The sequence below is a fragment of the Poecilia reticulata genome, linkage group LG7 (genome assembly GCF_000633615.1).
Source record: "Poecilia reticulata strain Guanapo linkage group LG7, Guppy_female_1.0+MT, whole genome shotgun sequence".
Taxonomy (NCBI): domain Eukaryota; kingdom Metazoa; phylum Chordata; class Actinopteri; order Cyprinodontiformes; family Poeciliidae; genus Poecilia; species Poecilia reticulata.
This window is the reverse complement of record NC_024337.1, coordinates 14,303,283-14,318,652: the sequence shown is the minus strand read 5'-3', so window position 1 is coordinate 14,318,652 and position 15,370 is coordinate 14,303,283. Positions and strand designations below refer to the sequence as shown.

At 38.3% G+C, this 15,370-nt stretch overlaps 1 protein-coding gene across 1 annotated transcript in view; it reads left to right on the top strand.

The window, feature by feature from the left end:
* atp9a (ATPase phospholipid transporting 9A) overlaps positions 1-15,370 on the top strand; it is a 39,619-nt gene that overhangs the window by 3,754 nt on the left and 20,495 nt on the right. Inside the window, exons 2-15 of the mRNA XM_008414566.2 lie at positions 687-831; positions 3,338-3,451; positions 3,632-3,740; positions 4,596-4,654; positions 6,028-6,079; positions 7,006-7,100; positions 7,732-7,812; positions 8,870-8,945; positions 9,329-9,405; positions 9,765-9,925; positions 10,025-10,167; positions 11,307-11,419; positions 12,277-12,486; positions 14,393-14,554. Coding sequence (XP_008412788.1) covers positions 687-831; positions 3,338-3,451; positions 3,632-3,740; positions 4,596-4,654; positions 6,028-6,079; positions 7,006-7,100; positions 7,732-7,812; positions 8,870-8,945; positions 9,329-9,405; positions 9,765-9,925; positions 10,025-10,167; positions 11,307-11,419; positions 12,277-12,486; positions 14,393-14,554 — 1,597 coding nt within the window. The remainder of the gene's footprint in view (positions 1-686; positions 832-3,337; positions 3,452-3,631; positions 3,741-4,595; positions 4,655-6,027; positions 6,080-7,005; positions 7,101-7,731; positions 7,813-8,869; positions 8,946-9,328; positions 9,406-9,764; positions 9,926-10,024; positions 10,168-11,306; positions 11,420-12,276; positions 12,487-14,392; positions 14,555-15,370) is intronic.

Genomic DNA, 15,370 nt, shown 5'->3' with positions numbered 1-15,370 from the left:
GATCTAAATTCAAAAGCAAACTTTTAAGTTAAGTTTGCATAAGAAGTAATTATTATTATTATTATTATTAGAGGTGATTGTGCAAAGGATTCTTCATGAAATGAAAAGGATCATGAACAACCTTGAACATTGTCTTCATCAGACTGTTAACAACACTGTCTTCAATCAGAGGTTTCTCTAGACTCACTGAAATACAGACTGCTACAGGAAATCCTTCTTGGCCACAACCGTCAGTAGTTGCCTTTTGAATTAGGTAAGGTAATTTTATTTATATAGCACATTTTCAGCAACAAGGCAATTCAAAGTGCTTAGTAAAGTTACAATTCAAATTAGTAAAGTATTTTTGAATTGATTAGAATAACGCAGGACTCCGGACAGTCTAAGGAGATTGTGGGAAGAGGGATGATCAAAGATCCCCGTCTTTATGCAGTGACCTTGTGAAGTGTTATATAAGAAGGCGAATTGCTGTCCTATTTGCTGACCAGGGTTTTATGAACAGCAGGCAATGATTGTTTCTCTTCCAAATTTTTTTCTCTACTGAGTAAATTTCCTGAAATTAAAGATCAAATTTTTCCTATTTTTTCAGGGAGAGATTATGATGAATGTGGAAGATTGCTGCAGATACCTTTTTTTTAATATATATATATATATATCATGTTTTTTCCTCCCTCTCTTGTTGCTTTCAGATGCTGCCCATGGTCAAGTTGCTGTGGCATGGGGGACTTCCGTCCCCGCACCGTGTGGCTCGGCCACCCAGAGAAGAGGGAGCAGCGGTACCCGAAGAATGTCATTAACAACCAGAAATACAACTTCTTCACCTTCCTTCCTGGGGTTAGTGTCAGTCAAAGGTCGCCTCTTCACCTTTCCTCTGTTGAACCTCGCCCACCTCCTTCAGGCAGACATGAGTTCACTGTCAACTTGTTGGACATGTTTTAAAAGAATTTGTAGTCTTAAAATGTGCTCCATCTTTTTGTTTCTTTTAGCTTTTCTTGGAGATTTTGCTGGAAATTTCAGTCACTCGTAGGCTCACTTTGGTCACCTCAGAGCAGCAGATGTATGATTATTTTTTATTTTCAGTGTTTCAGGATTTTTAAATACCTCTGAAGACAACTCTTAAACCTTTTTAGGACCTGTAAACTTTTTAGTAATGCTGCAAAGAACACATGTTTGTGTCGCCTAATGCAGCTGCTAGTTAACTCTAGTCGTGGTTAAGCTTAAGCTAACTAAAGTTCAGATAGATAAAACCTAAAATGGGAATTTTTCATTGAGTGCACTAAACCTTTGATCTCATGTTCTGTCTTAATTAATTGTCATTTAAATAATGAACTGAGTACAGCGTTTGTGTTGTATGTAGTTTTCTCAGAGGAAAGCTCAATAAATCCTCCTTTAGCAAACACCTGGTGTTGATAGAGAGGCCTATTAGTTTGCATTAGCCATACWTGGACATGTGGACTTGGACTCCTATGTCTAAGTCTATGAGCTGTGTTTTGGATTATGGCATTTTCCTTTCCTAATTTGCATATTCTCATTTGCTTTCTGGGCATCCAGTTGTCTTAAGATATTTTTTTGTGTGCGTGTTAATGCCGTCTGAAATTGAAAGTAGCTCAGATTTGTTTGGGAAGCAAAAGACAAGAGCAAGAAGTTTTTGCATTGCAAATCAGGATGCTTTTTTGTTTACTCTGTCTCATGTCAAGATGTTGTTTCCTCCGGAAAATATGGCAAGCTTTATGCTTTTGCAGATTGGTTGCTGCGCTGCCGGCTCCACCGGACCACATCTCTGGAAATGCCGTGGAGCAGCAGCATAATGCACAAGTTTTCTCCTAGTTGTAATCTTGCACAGAGGTGGTAATGAAAGTGGGCAAAGCTTGAGTCTGTGTGTTAAATTTAGGATCACACACTGGGGGATGACAAGCAGATATTTCCAGATTGCTACATGCTTAGCAACCCACAAAGAGCACAATCTGGTTCAAAGTCTGCGAAAAACATGGAAAATTAAACACATTTGGATACATATTGCTGCTAAGTTACTAATATTGTTGTTTTGATTTCTGCTGTTATGTCTGGATATAAAGTCACATTCAACTAATTCAGTTCACTTAGGGAACCAGAAAAGAAAAAAAAAACCTTCTTACAAATCTATAAAAGTGATTTATTGGCTATTCATGTTGTTTGTGCTGCCATTATACTTATGTTTTATTGACACAGTGGCTTACTCAACCAGCGGGTTTGAGTGATGGGTCTCTTCTGCGTTATTTTGTGGGTCAAAAGTTGAAAAGTGTGAGAGCAGCTTTGGGACATATTTTAAATTAGAATTGTTTATAATATGTAAGTCGTTGACATATTTATAGCTTTATTTTGAAAGTATCACAAGACTAAATTCAAAGTCACACATTCCTGTTTTACAGCCATTTATAATACATTTCTCCCAAGAACAACACATTGTCATATTACCTGCAGGTTTTATTTATGAAAGCTTGTTTCCGTATTTGCCCACAGAAACTTTATGCTTTTGGAATATTTCTGTCATCTTTAATGTTGTACTCACACCCTGAGTAGTATTAACCAATCACACTTGGTTATTATCACTTAATGCAGTTAAATTCACCTCTCAAAAATGCATAATGACAATTTATCTGATGAAATAACTGACTCTATTACTTTAATATATTAAAGTAAACATGTTGAGGTACAATTACATAAGTGGAGTAACTGATTTAACCAGCTGGAGAATGGAATAGGCCACTTATCCTTCCATTGTTTCTCATGATTGGTCAAACACTAATCAATCTAAGCAAAACATTCACAACTACAAAGCGCCATAAACAAAAGTGATACTTTTATGTTTAAGTCTAAACAAACAACAAGCCAACAGCTTTTTATTTTAACCCATTTTTTAATTTCAAATCTGACAAAAATGACATTGAACACGCTTTTCATGCATAAATCTTCACCATCTTCTGTTGTGTTCAAAGCTACTACCTCTATCAAAGAACCCACAGCATGCCTTTTCTCTGCCACAAGTCAGAGCTCAAGTAAAATTGGCATCGGCAGGAAAAGCCTGATTGTTAAACAGGCTATGGAGGGTTAAAAGGGAAGAAAAAAAGTTACTTTTTAATAAGAGAGAATGTCTTGGAGTAGAATTTGACTAGTTTGTGTAATGTTTCAAGTAAGCAAGTAAATATTCAACTAAGTTGAATTTCTCACTGTGATTCTGAAGCCGAGGTTTTTAAGGTTCTTGTGAAAAAATTCAAGCGTCTGCAGTGACAAAAGAAGTGACTGTGGTTTAGTAGATGTTAAGTGTTTCACACTGTTCCTCCTCTCTGCTCTGTGTCCTCAGGTGCTGTTTAATCAGTTTAAGTACTTCTTTAACTTGTACTTTTTGCTACTGGCCTGCTCTCAATTTGTCGAGGAGTTACGCCTAGGTGCCCTCCACACCTACTGGGTCCCTTTGGTATGTTGCATTCCAACAAATGTTAATCATTGTAGTCTCTCCACTTCATTTCCTCACACATTATTTGTGTTTGCTGCATTTTTCTGGTTAGTTTATACTGTTTAAGCTGCTCTGCTCTTCATTGAATTTTAAAAACTGTTTATTCTCCCTCTTATTGTGGCATTTCCCTCTCCTGTCCAGGGTTTTGTTTTGTTTATCACCATCACGAGGGAGGCAATTGAAGAGATACGGTGCTACCTTCGAGACAAAGAAGTAAACTCTCAAGTTTACAGCAAGCTTTCAAAAAGAGGTGAGGAGGAAGCCTTAACAGCTCAGCTTATGTTTGTCTGTACTGATATCTGTCTGTTATTTGTTCCCCTGGATCAGTGCCTTCCACTAACTGTAGGAGGTTGGTCCTATTAAAACTTATTGGGGCTAGGGGAAATGGTGGGTAATTCAAAGCAGAGATTTAAAAGTGTACATAAGGGGCCTTGGAATAAAGTGGTAGCAGCAATAAAAAGCAGGGGACCTCTTGTGGTTTCCATCACTTTGCCTCTTTGATGTGGCAGCTTGTTTCAGCCATAAACACAATGACTGGTTGCCTCCATGATGGCAACCCCTGCGCATAATTTGTGGTTTTATAGAAATTTTATGGTGTCAGTACTTTGTTAACACAGGAAGAAACATTGTTTTCCCAAGTTTTGTTAAGTCCAAAGTTTAGGAACAAGAATAGATGCAAGAAATATAAAAAAGTGACATTTTATTGAAGCGGTACTGATTCATCAGGTTTTTTTTGTTTTGTTTTTAATGTTCAAAGCACTCATGTGAAGTCCTGCAAGCTCAAATGCATAACAATATTAATGCACTTTAATGTCTTACATATGCAAAGCCAAGAGGTCACAGCACGGTTCAAGGGTCAGTGATCTCCTCCAAACAATTTTGCCTGTTCATTCCAAGTGGAATGAGAGAAAAAGGCTCAACTCCCCCCGCACACAACATTCTTTCAAATCTGCATGGAGAGCTGCTTTGGCATGCAGGACACCAGTTCACCCAGAGGATACCTTAATGTCTGAATGATTCTGATAAAGAAAAACCAATCTGCAGACTTTCAAAGTGTTGCTATATATAACAAACTTTCTACTCTTACTTTTATTCTGCTTTTCAGGCACAATGAAGGTTAAAAGCAGCGGCATTCAAGTGGGTGACCTCATAATTGTGGAGAAGGTTTGTTGGAGATTGTTTGTTGAAGGTTTTGATGAACATCTGTGAATAGTTGGGGCCCTTCAGGACCGTTGAGTCACCGTTTATGTGACGGCCAATAACGAGCCGGGTTGTTAATCATCTGCGCCCCACTGGCGACTGAAGGGGAAGGAGTTAGTAAAGATTTTGTAATCTTGTGATCAATTCTGAGCCCCAGCCTGTCAAATCTTAATACTTACACAAGAGATGTGAACCTAAAATGGCTCTAATGAGGTTCGAGTACAAATTCAATTTAGTTAGTATTGATGTAAATTTCTTTTTTTATTTTTTTATTTCGGCTATAATTTATGATTTATTTTCTTTTTGCCAAAGGCAAAAGACTTCCTTTCCAAGTCTTTTAATTCAGTTATTTCAATTTGCAGATTGAGAAACATCACCTATGATTTGGAAGTCAATATGGTGTCAGAAATGCAAACCTTGTGATTATAGTAAATTAATAAGCGTTGTTGAAATGAATCCGTCCTCAGACATCCAACTACTGACATTTTGAAAATAAATTTGCTCAGTGGAAACACAGCAACTTTGAAAAAACGTTTATTTTTTGATTAAAGGTTTTGGTGGTAGGATGATGTGTTTTTTGCTGCCTGTTTATTTTGCAAAAACTCTCATGTAAACAGTTTTTTTTGCATCACATGTCACATGATCAACAACTGGATGATGCCACTGGCACAAACCATAAAGAAAAAGACATCAGGAAGTAGTTGAAGTTTCTTATTTAATGGAAACACCTTTATTGTGAAATCATGTTTTTGTGGTTTTTTTGACACAAGTGTAATATTGACAAAGTTTTGTGCACATTTGTAATGGAAACCCAGCTATAGATATGACTGCTTTGACAGTTGTCCAGCAGAGAGATCCCCTCCAGAAAGAGGTTATTGCTGAATAGTGTTGTATCCAAGCTTTATGATGTAAAGTTAAGTGGAAGGAAAAAAATTGTACCAGCAGCAGTGACAACCTTTAGAAGATTGTGAAGCAAAGATCAACCAAGAATTAATTAATTTAGGGTTTTAAATTTTAATTATAATGGTCTCAAGAAGTCTCACATTGAACATACTGAAACATTTTGTAGTTCTTTTATTGGCATATGTAACATTTAAAGTTTTAATCCAAGTCCTGAATTGTTTAACAAAGCAGTCCAGATGAACCTATTGTGTTTAGTGTAAAAAGCTGAGTAAAGGGTGATTTTTCTGGAAGACTTGCGACTGCTTGGTTGTTGCTAATATGGCTCATGCAGAGCTTAAAGTCTTGTTGTGTTTAGTTATAGGGAGAAGTGGAGGGACGGAGAAGGAAAAGTAAACAGTCATGAAGTGATATTGAATTCTTGTTTTTCTTTCTAGAACCAACGTGTCCCAGCTGACATGATCTTTCTGAGGACTTCTGAGAGAAATGGTAAACATCTGCTGGTCATTCTCTCAGATAGCCACAACACTCCGACTTAGCTATCTGTTTTGGGAAATGATGTGTTTTTAAAAAACAAAAAGGGCACAGAAGTGCCAGGATTAACCTGGAGGCACAACAGGAAGCCTAAAGATGGAGCTAAATTCTTACTGGATCTTCTTGTAAGTTGATACAGTAATGGACCGCATAGACAAAACAATGTACCATCTGCAATGTCTTGCCCTACTTAATTTTTGTCTTTCAAATGAGGAGATAATGGAAAGGAAAATCAAGGGATGCACAAGATGAAATGCAAAGAGACAACCAGAGACGGGCGAGGAGAATGCCTCACTAGCTCATCTGAATAATCAAATATGGATAAGAACAAGCTCTGTCAGTGATGACAAATGTACTGAAGGACAATGCATTCTTTATTTAAAAAAACAAACACTTGCGTCACACAATCTGTATTTTTTATTTCTTCTTACAAAGCTAACTGTGGCTCTGATTGAAATACTTCATGTCTGTTGTTGTTTCTTCCTGTTCCAGGAAAAAACAAACTTTGTTTTACTGGAAATAGTTGCTGGTTATCTCTCTTCCATGTGGAGGCCATTAGGTCAATTATGAAGGGCCTAAGCCATGATTGAGAGTTTTGGGCAGGATGACGCATGCATGCTGGAGGAGGGGGATGGGCTCTGGATGCCTTTCCTTTCCCTGCCAACAATAATGGGCAGCTCTCACTTTTAACTGGTGCAAGAATTATATTACTTATAATTTAGCATCTTTAAAGTTAATAATCAATATGAGATTCAGTCCGTGTGGAGTTTTTTGAGTAGTTTTTCTTGCAAAGTGAGGCCAGGGAGGCTTCTGCTTTTACTAAATATCTATGTGTGGTCGCCCTCTAGAGGTGAGCTCGTTTAATGTTGCATCTTTTCCAGGATCCTGCTTCCTGCGAACTGACCAACTGGATGGAGAGACAGACTGGAAACTGCGCCTCCCGGTGGCCTGCACGCAGAGGCTGCCAACTGCCGCAGTGAGTGAGAAGCACACTGGAGAAAAAGTCGAGGACTATGCCTTTGTTTAGTCTCGTCCTTTCCCAGCTGATGAACACAGGACTGATTGTGAATCCAGATTGTTTTCTCAGTGCAGCAGCAGGTCTGTCATTACGACAAGAGTGGTCATTTGGGTCAAGAGTGGGGTGGCTGGCACTTCAAAGGACCCCATAACTAAAAGGCCGGACTCACCTCAGGCCTTTACTTACAGGAAGGTTTTCAGTGTTTGACTCAAGACCTTTCAATTCTGAAAATAGTCRAGGCAAGCTTGGTTTTGGTGGGTTGCAGGTGATTCTAGAATCAGATGATTTTATAGACATTTTCCTTGTGATGTAACTGGCAGCTCTGGCCTGATGGTGCTTACATTAGCTGATAGCTTGAAAGTGATAAATGATCACTTCTGATCAAATTGAAAAAGGCTAATTAGTGTTGCTGGAAATTTCAGTAGATTTTTTTGTTTGATCAAGTCAGTACATATTCTTTAGAAAGATACGGTGGAAATTTTTGCAATTTTTTTTCCCCTGCATGTCATTAAGCAAGTTTAGCAAGAGTGTAAAATTGAAAATCAGGCACGAGTCAATCAGATGTTAATCCTTCTTTATTTTTTCGCAGGACCTTCTTCAGATCCGATCATATGTGTATGCAGAAGAACCAAACATTGATATTCATAACTTTATTGGAACTTTCACCAGGGTAAGTCTGCTCTTCTGGATTGTGATAATATTTAAATATTAGTCACTCTAACAATTTTTATTTAATCTCTTTTTACCTAATTGATCAATAAACATTTTGTAACTTGACAGATATAGTTCCATCCTTTAGTAAACTCCAGTGGTGGGCACTGTTAGCTAACCTAGCTCTAAAGCACTAATCATGAACATTAGTTCTGCTAATGTCAAATTTCTATACAACATGGCATTTAGTGGAAGCTAATGCTGAGGCGTAAATTCAGCCATGTTGATATCCAGCATTGTGTCAGTGACACAATACATTGTATCAGACTCATTAGGATTACATTTGTTACTGAATATCTTGCCGTTACAGTTTGAGCTTTAGGAAGTGATTCTTAGGAACAGATCAGAAGTCGTAAATTAACGCTTTAAAATTAATTTAGGTCAGTTAAGTGTGCTTAACGTTTTCAAAGTTAGCAAAAACTCTAAAGCGCTAAATGAAACATTTGCTCCAATATAAGTTCATTAGCAGGTTAGCGGAAGTGTACGCGGTACTGGTAAACTCACATCTTGCTCCTACTGATGATGTTTTATCCTGAGCAGCCTGCTGAAGTGCTATGCTAACTTGTTTATGCTTTGTTTTGATACGAGTTCTTGATAGTTCTACTCAAAATATATTTGGTTGGAGTTAATTTTGTGCAGACAGCACTTAAAGATAAAGGTATTGCCCTACTTCATAAAACTTAAAAATATCTGCTTCTGTCTGGACACAAGCACACAGGGAACTGCAGGAGCCAATACACACTTTCGTAGAGAAATCTATGGGAATTGAATTGAGTCTGGGGTTTTAAAAAAAAATCTTAATTAAACTTTGTTACAGTTTAGTTGCATTATAAAAGTAGAATAAGATTTTATTTGTTATTTTAATTCCATTTGTCATCTATTTTTGTTTCTTGTCTTTTGTGAACCATAAATTAGAGATAAAATGAGTGTTACTGAAGATGTTTTTTTAAGCTCTTTGTTTTATATTTTAGAAKGACTTGAGTGTTCCCTCACCATTTTTTACTGAACCTTTCCAGGAGGATGGAGACCCCCCAGTTAACGAAAGCCTCAGCATCGAGAACACCCTGTGGGCCAGCACAGTTGTTGCTTCTGGTAAATGTCTGACTCATATTACACCAATAAAGCTGTTATTCAGGAAATTAACTTGCTACTTCTGGGACTGTTGATCTGATATTTTGTGAAAAATTAGTGAGGCAGAGCTTTGTCCATTTATAAATCGCTCAGTGAAACTTAAGTAGAATTGTTAAAAAAGTGTTTTTTTTCTCTCCTGCAGGAGAGTAAATCCTCCTTAACCCGCTTTAACATGTGTTACCCATTATGCAATTGGAAATCTGACTTTCTTCATTTTAGAAAAGTCTATTCATGTCAGGATTATGGGTCTGGAAAACATCTTTCTGACATATTATGGTTGATGCCGGAGCTTTAGTCTACTGACCTGAGGCACTTTTTGGCCTTTTTGTCTCCCCTCACCCCAGGCACGGTGGTGGGGGTTGTGATTTACACAGGCAAGGAGCTGCGGAGCGTCATGAACACCTCCAACCCGCGACACAAGGTACAGTAGGGTGCCATAAGTGGGAGTACGACTTGAGAACAACTTATAAACCTCACTGATATTCCGACTGTCAATTACGGGCTTACTTAGAACTGCATTTAGTGTCTTGCAGAAGTATTCACACCCCTTGAGCTTCTCCTCACATTGCGACCACCAACAGTCTTAAAACTTGTCATGCTTCTTTCACTTCACAACAATGCTAAACTTGCTTTAATCTATGAAGTAAAACAAAGTTTGTGGTTGTAACGTGTCAGAACGGAAACAAAGTTTCAGGATTATGCGTACCTTTGCAAAACACTGCTTTGCACATGCACAAAATTTTTAGGATCCGTAAAGTTTGTTTCTTTTTCTCCTGTCAGGTGGGTTTGTTTGACCTGGAGGTGAACTGTTTGACCAAGATCTTGTTTGGGGCGCTGGTTGTGGTGTCACTGGTCATGGTGGCCCTTCAGCACTTTGCTGGCCGTTGGTACCTCCAGATCTTCCGCTTCTTACTCCTCTTCTCCCACATTGTGCCCATCAGGTCCAAATTAACATTATCTGAAATATTCTTTAGGTAATTTAGTGGTTTCATAATAAGCTTATCATCCTTTTTTTAATTTTTTTTTTTTATTTAATACAGTTTGCGCGTTAACCTGGACATGGGAAAGATGGTTTTCAGCTGGATGATCAAGAAAGACTCCAAGATCCCAGGGACGGTGGTGAGGGCCAGCACCATACCGGAGCAGCTCGGACGCATCTCCTACCTGCTTACTGACAAAACAGGTTCCACTGCACTGCATTACTCTTTGTTCTCTCAGCAAAAGATTTACTGGGGCCAGCAAGTCGAGCTCTAGAATGGGAGCTTATGGTAAATGAGTTTAGTGTTTTCCTTCCCTGGGGGCGATGCTCTGTGGTGGGGTTTCTGCTACCTATTGAAACCTTAAACCATAAAACGAGACCCCAAAGTCTCTCATCCATACACACATTTACAGCCCAGCAGCCTTTACCGCTGCACTTCCTCAGGCGTGAGGTGTTGTACGTCAGATTTACAGCCCTCATGGCCAATAAAATGATCGGCCATTTCCACATCCAGAGCGCGATTAGGCCAGCGGGGTCCGCGGGTCAGGCTAATGTATGTGCATGGCCCCTCAAGTCTTTTTGATATACTGGCAGAAAATGCTTTTAAAGTAAGCGTGAGGATTCAGAGGTTGTGTGTCGTGTCAAGGGCTTCTGGCTTTCAGTTACCACATGCCAACTGCAAAATCTGCTTCAGATAACTTGTTTGTAAATCTAAAACCATCAAAAGTATTTGCTCTTTTGCCAAAATCCCAGGGATCAGTTTGATTTGGCTTCCTGTATGGAAATGCTTTCTTTGTCAGAGTTCCCACACAGTCAAGATAGGCATGAAAACCCAGTTAAGAAGAGAAAATTGTTTAAGTTTCAACAGCAATGTCTATTCCGTTTTCTAAAAGTTGCATTATTTAGCTTTCTTGTGCCACATTAGGGTTTAAATTGATCATTTCAGACAAAATCATTTTGTTTTTTAAGTTTTAGGTGGCTCAGGTGACAAAATATTAATGCAATTATTTATAGTTTTGCAAATACAAGAAAGGCATCAGAGCTCTCAAAGTTTATTTTAAAGAATTCGTCTTAATTTGAGAAATTCGAGCATAATATATTTTGATTTGGAAATGGTCTAGATTAGATTACGCGCCCTGAAAAGCTGTGATTTAGTTTTTTGACACATTGTCGAATCAGAATCCGACTTCAATGTTGTGTTTTCTTATGATTTTTAAAGTGACCAGATGAAAAAACTCAAAAGTCACACAGTTTAAGGTTCATACTTTGTAAAATGTAGAACTCTGGGTCTAGAAATGTAAAATAGAAAACATGTACAAACTCTGTTCTTTTCTCTTTACTAGGCACCCTTACCCAAAATGAAATGGTATTCAGGCGTCTCCATCTTGGAACCGTGGCTTATGGGATGGACTCGATGGATGAAGTACAGAGCCATGTGTTCAGCGCATACACACAGGTCAGAAAACACAGAAACGAGAAAATAAAAAGTCAAGAACAGGTTGGGGAAGGACCAGGGGAAAAAAAGCATGGAGCATTGTGGAGAGGAACTTTTGAGTTTGGGATTATTGGTTGGTTGAATGCTTCCTAATCTTATATGACACTCTTTGTCCTCTTGACACCAGAGGTTAGTGAAGCAGGAAACAGGATCAGCCCACAAGCGAAGCGCTGACAGGACTTCTTTAATGACACCATCATTAACCCTTGGAGCACACAGTCTTCTAAAAATAGCAGCGCCGAAATGCAAAAGCAAATCGTTCATATTTACTCTACACATCTGGTTATGTTTATGGATCGCTATAAGAGCAGCGACTGAAAGATCCTTACTCTTGTTTTTCCTCTTTTAGAAAATCCTTGACAGGAAATTAAGACTCCGTCTTCAAGAGAAGGTTTATACGAGAAAGTGTAGGGTCTTTGGTAGGGTTTAACTAGTTTCTTTATGCCTTTGTTTTTAAATTTCTAGTAAGACTTATTGAGTGAGAATTTTGAGAAAAAGTCTGAATTCTAATAAATTTTTTCAATTCTGATATAAAACTAAGAAATCTGAGAGGTTAGAATTAAAGTCAGAATTGTGAGTCAGAATTATTCTTCATTTGAGTGGCTCCAATATGAGTTACACTGTTTACTTCATCTTAAAATTCTATAAAGACTTTTTGATAAACAGTATTTTCCATTGCAGCAGTGTTGACCATATATGACAGTCCCATTGGGGCTCCAGCTTATTTTTACAATCAAACAGCCGGAAACCTTGCTTTTAATTTTACCACAGACTTATTTTGTCATTTTAATAACAGTGCGTTCTGCATTTGTCCACAGCCGACCCATGACCTTCCGGCCTCCAGGGCTCCGGCAGCCACCAAGGTCCGAAAGACCATCAGCAGCAGAGTTCACGAGGCTGTGAAAGCCATCGCCCTGGTGCACAACGTGACGCCCGTGTACGAGGCCAACGGTGTGACGGACCAAGCCGAGGCAGAGCAGCACTACGAAGACACATGCAGGGTGTACCAGGCGTCGAGCCCAGACGAGGTGCAACCTACTTCCTACTGCTGCACTGAGAAAATCCTGTTTTGCCCCCACTCTTTATTAAGAGGGGAGCTGATTTACAGTTAAATCAAGTTTTCCCTATATAAAATCATAGCTCTAAAAGAAAAAAGGTGACGCACTGTAACTTGAGGCAAAAATCTAAGACAATTTTGACAAAATGTGTAAAAAACAATTTGCTTACAACAAATATTTTGCTAATTATTCTGCACAATACATGAGGAACACTTCACAGTGGGCCTCCTTCACGGTTCAGTATTCACAAATCTTTTCAGTGGAATATAATTTAAAATTTTTTGAAGAAAATTTGTCTGCTTCTGTATGTTTTGTAATGCATATCTAAAATATTTGAAAGGAAATGCAAACCTGCTTTACACAGTATTATCTGGTGTTTGCAAATTTCTAATTTCAATTTCCTCTGTGCTAACTGGCTGTAAGAGCAGAGATAAGGGAGACGGTGGTTGCTATCTTGTTTGGTAATTTCATGACAGTTTCCGCTGCACATATTAAGGCCTTTTTGTTGTTTTCACCATTAAAATAGTCAGTTATGATCATTTTTATATAGGGTGTCAAGTATTTCTGGATTTCATCTATTTTTAGTCAAGTTAGTCAAGTCTTTTTGAATAGAACATTTCAGCAACAAGTGCTCCATTTACAGGGGGTCACACTCTTARGCCTTCCTGGTAAGGTCTATTCAGGGGTTCTGGAGAGGAGGGTCCGTCGGATAGTTGAACCTCGGATTCGGGAAGAGCAGTGYGGTTTTCGTCCTGGTTGTGGAACCCTGGACCAGCTCTACACCCTCAGCAGGGTCCTGGAGGGTACATGGGAGTGGGAGATGTTGATGGGACATTAATTCTTTAATCMTGGAAATGTTCTTTGTAATTATCTTTATGTGGCTCTAAGGTTCATCGCTACACCCAGATTGATAATCAGATTGATATGCACTGATAATTCAAGAYGTGTTGTGTGTGATTCATGTCAGCGTGGAGTCAGCATTGCAGTTTCCTTTGCCACTGATTAAAAAAACAATCCCAGCCATCTGGTTTTTGAGTCAGGCTGACTAGTTTGAACGATTTTTCAGTCCAGCTAGAAGCGAACCGCTAACCTCGATGTTGGAGGTGCCTTTGTGGCGGATGCAAAATCCAAGAATGCTCCCACGTCCAGTATTTCTAGACTATGACTAAGCAGATATCTTCGTAACTCCCAACCTGGACGACCATTCTTGTGTTAGTCAGAGCTGAGCTGACGTTAAAGGGCCGCTGGCCAGGCCTTGTTTGACTTCCTGACACACATTTGCAGTAGAARTAATCTTGAAACRATACGTTTTCTGGCTTCTTAGTGTCATAACATGAAAAYCAGAAACCATCTGTTCTTCACTCGTCTCTATCTGCCTATCGTTGGSCATTTTTCCTGCCAGAGGACTGACTGTGACTTGGATGTGCCATTTGGCTGCTGGCCTGAGAGTTATTGTGAAACGTCTTCCCCCCCCTCTCATGCTGCCGTTGTATTAATGGATGATGTCGTGTCCTTCAGAGAGAATTGAGCACAACTAATGTTTTCTCTTCATAAATGGACATCAGTCAATAACCTTAAGTGCTGAAAAGGATTGCATTATTGATTCTTTCAGTGCTCACAATTCTTTGTCCAAAAATGAATTTAATTGCTTTTCTTCAGACTAATAAAAAAATAGAATATATGTTGACATAAGGGGTTTAATTTAAGATTTAAAAATCTGAGCAGAGGTTAATAATCACAATTTCTCTCCATTCTGTTTTATTTATAATATAATAAACTAAATTATCAGCTGATGGATAAAAAAATGCAGCAAATTCATTTTTCTCTTATGTACCAAGTCTATTATTTGAAAGCTTTTCCACTGTGGTGTTGGTAGGTGTCGCTGGTGCAGTGGACRGAGAGTGTTGGTCTGACTCTGGTGGGAAGAGACCAGTCCTCCATGCAACTACGGACCCCTACTGGTCAAATTCTGAACTTCACCATCCTCCAGATATTTCCCTTCACCTACGAGAGYAAAAGGATGGGGATTATAGTGCGAGTGAGTGTTAAGATATTGCTGTTAATTTTACTTTATGATGTTATTGTAGGAGAATTTTATGTATTTTGTTGGGGGTTTTTTTAAAGAGGAAAAACAGTAAAATTTTGTCCTTAGAGGGAGTAAACTAAAATCTGTTATTTATTTTAAAACAATGATGATGTCAAGTGTTTTCACTTGACAAAAAAAAAATAAAAAAATTAATCTTTTAAAATTGAACTTTGCAGTGTTGCAAATAAGAAATTAAACAATTATAGAAAACCTACCAGTTGCTCACCAATAAGTAAAAAATTAAAAAAAATTCATTTGTAAGTAGTGTTTAAAATATAGAGTCTTGTATTTCAAAATKTTCTAAGTATGAATAGAGACTAGCAAAAAGAAGACAGAAATTTGTACAAAGTGAAGTGCTCTTCTTGTGAATTTATTTTATTTGGGGTTTTATTGATAAGATGTTATTATTTTACTTTTTTTTTCCATTTAGCATGTTCAGTTTAATTMATTTCTTGGGAAACCATCATCACAATCTGGTCAACACTAAATGAGCCCAGGACTATCAGCACAGTCCACTGTCACATCCTGAAATGTAACAGGAAGGAAGGAAAAACGTTGTGGAATTTATAGAATCAAAGTTTTATTTTTATCTTTGGAAAAAAAATAAACATTTGCCTTTTACAAGAATAACAGCCCCAGAATACTAGAGCTTTCTATCAGCCTGGCCCTGTTTTTAAAAGAAATATTGGCATATGTGATCTAACTGACTGGAGCTGGAGTCCAGTCTGTCCTGTGTCGTCACATGTCAACATGACGTGTGTGTGTGTG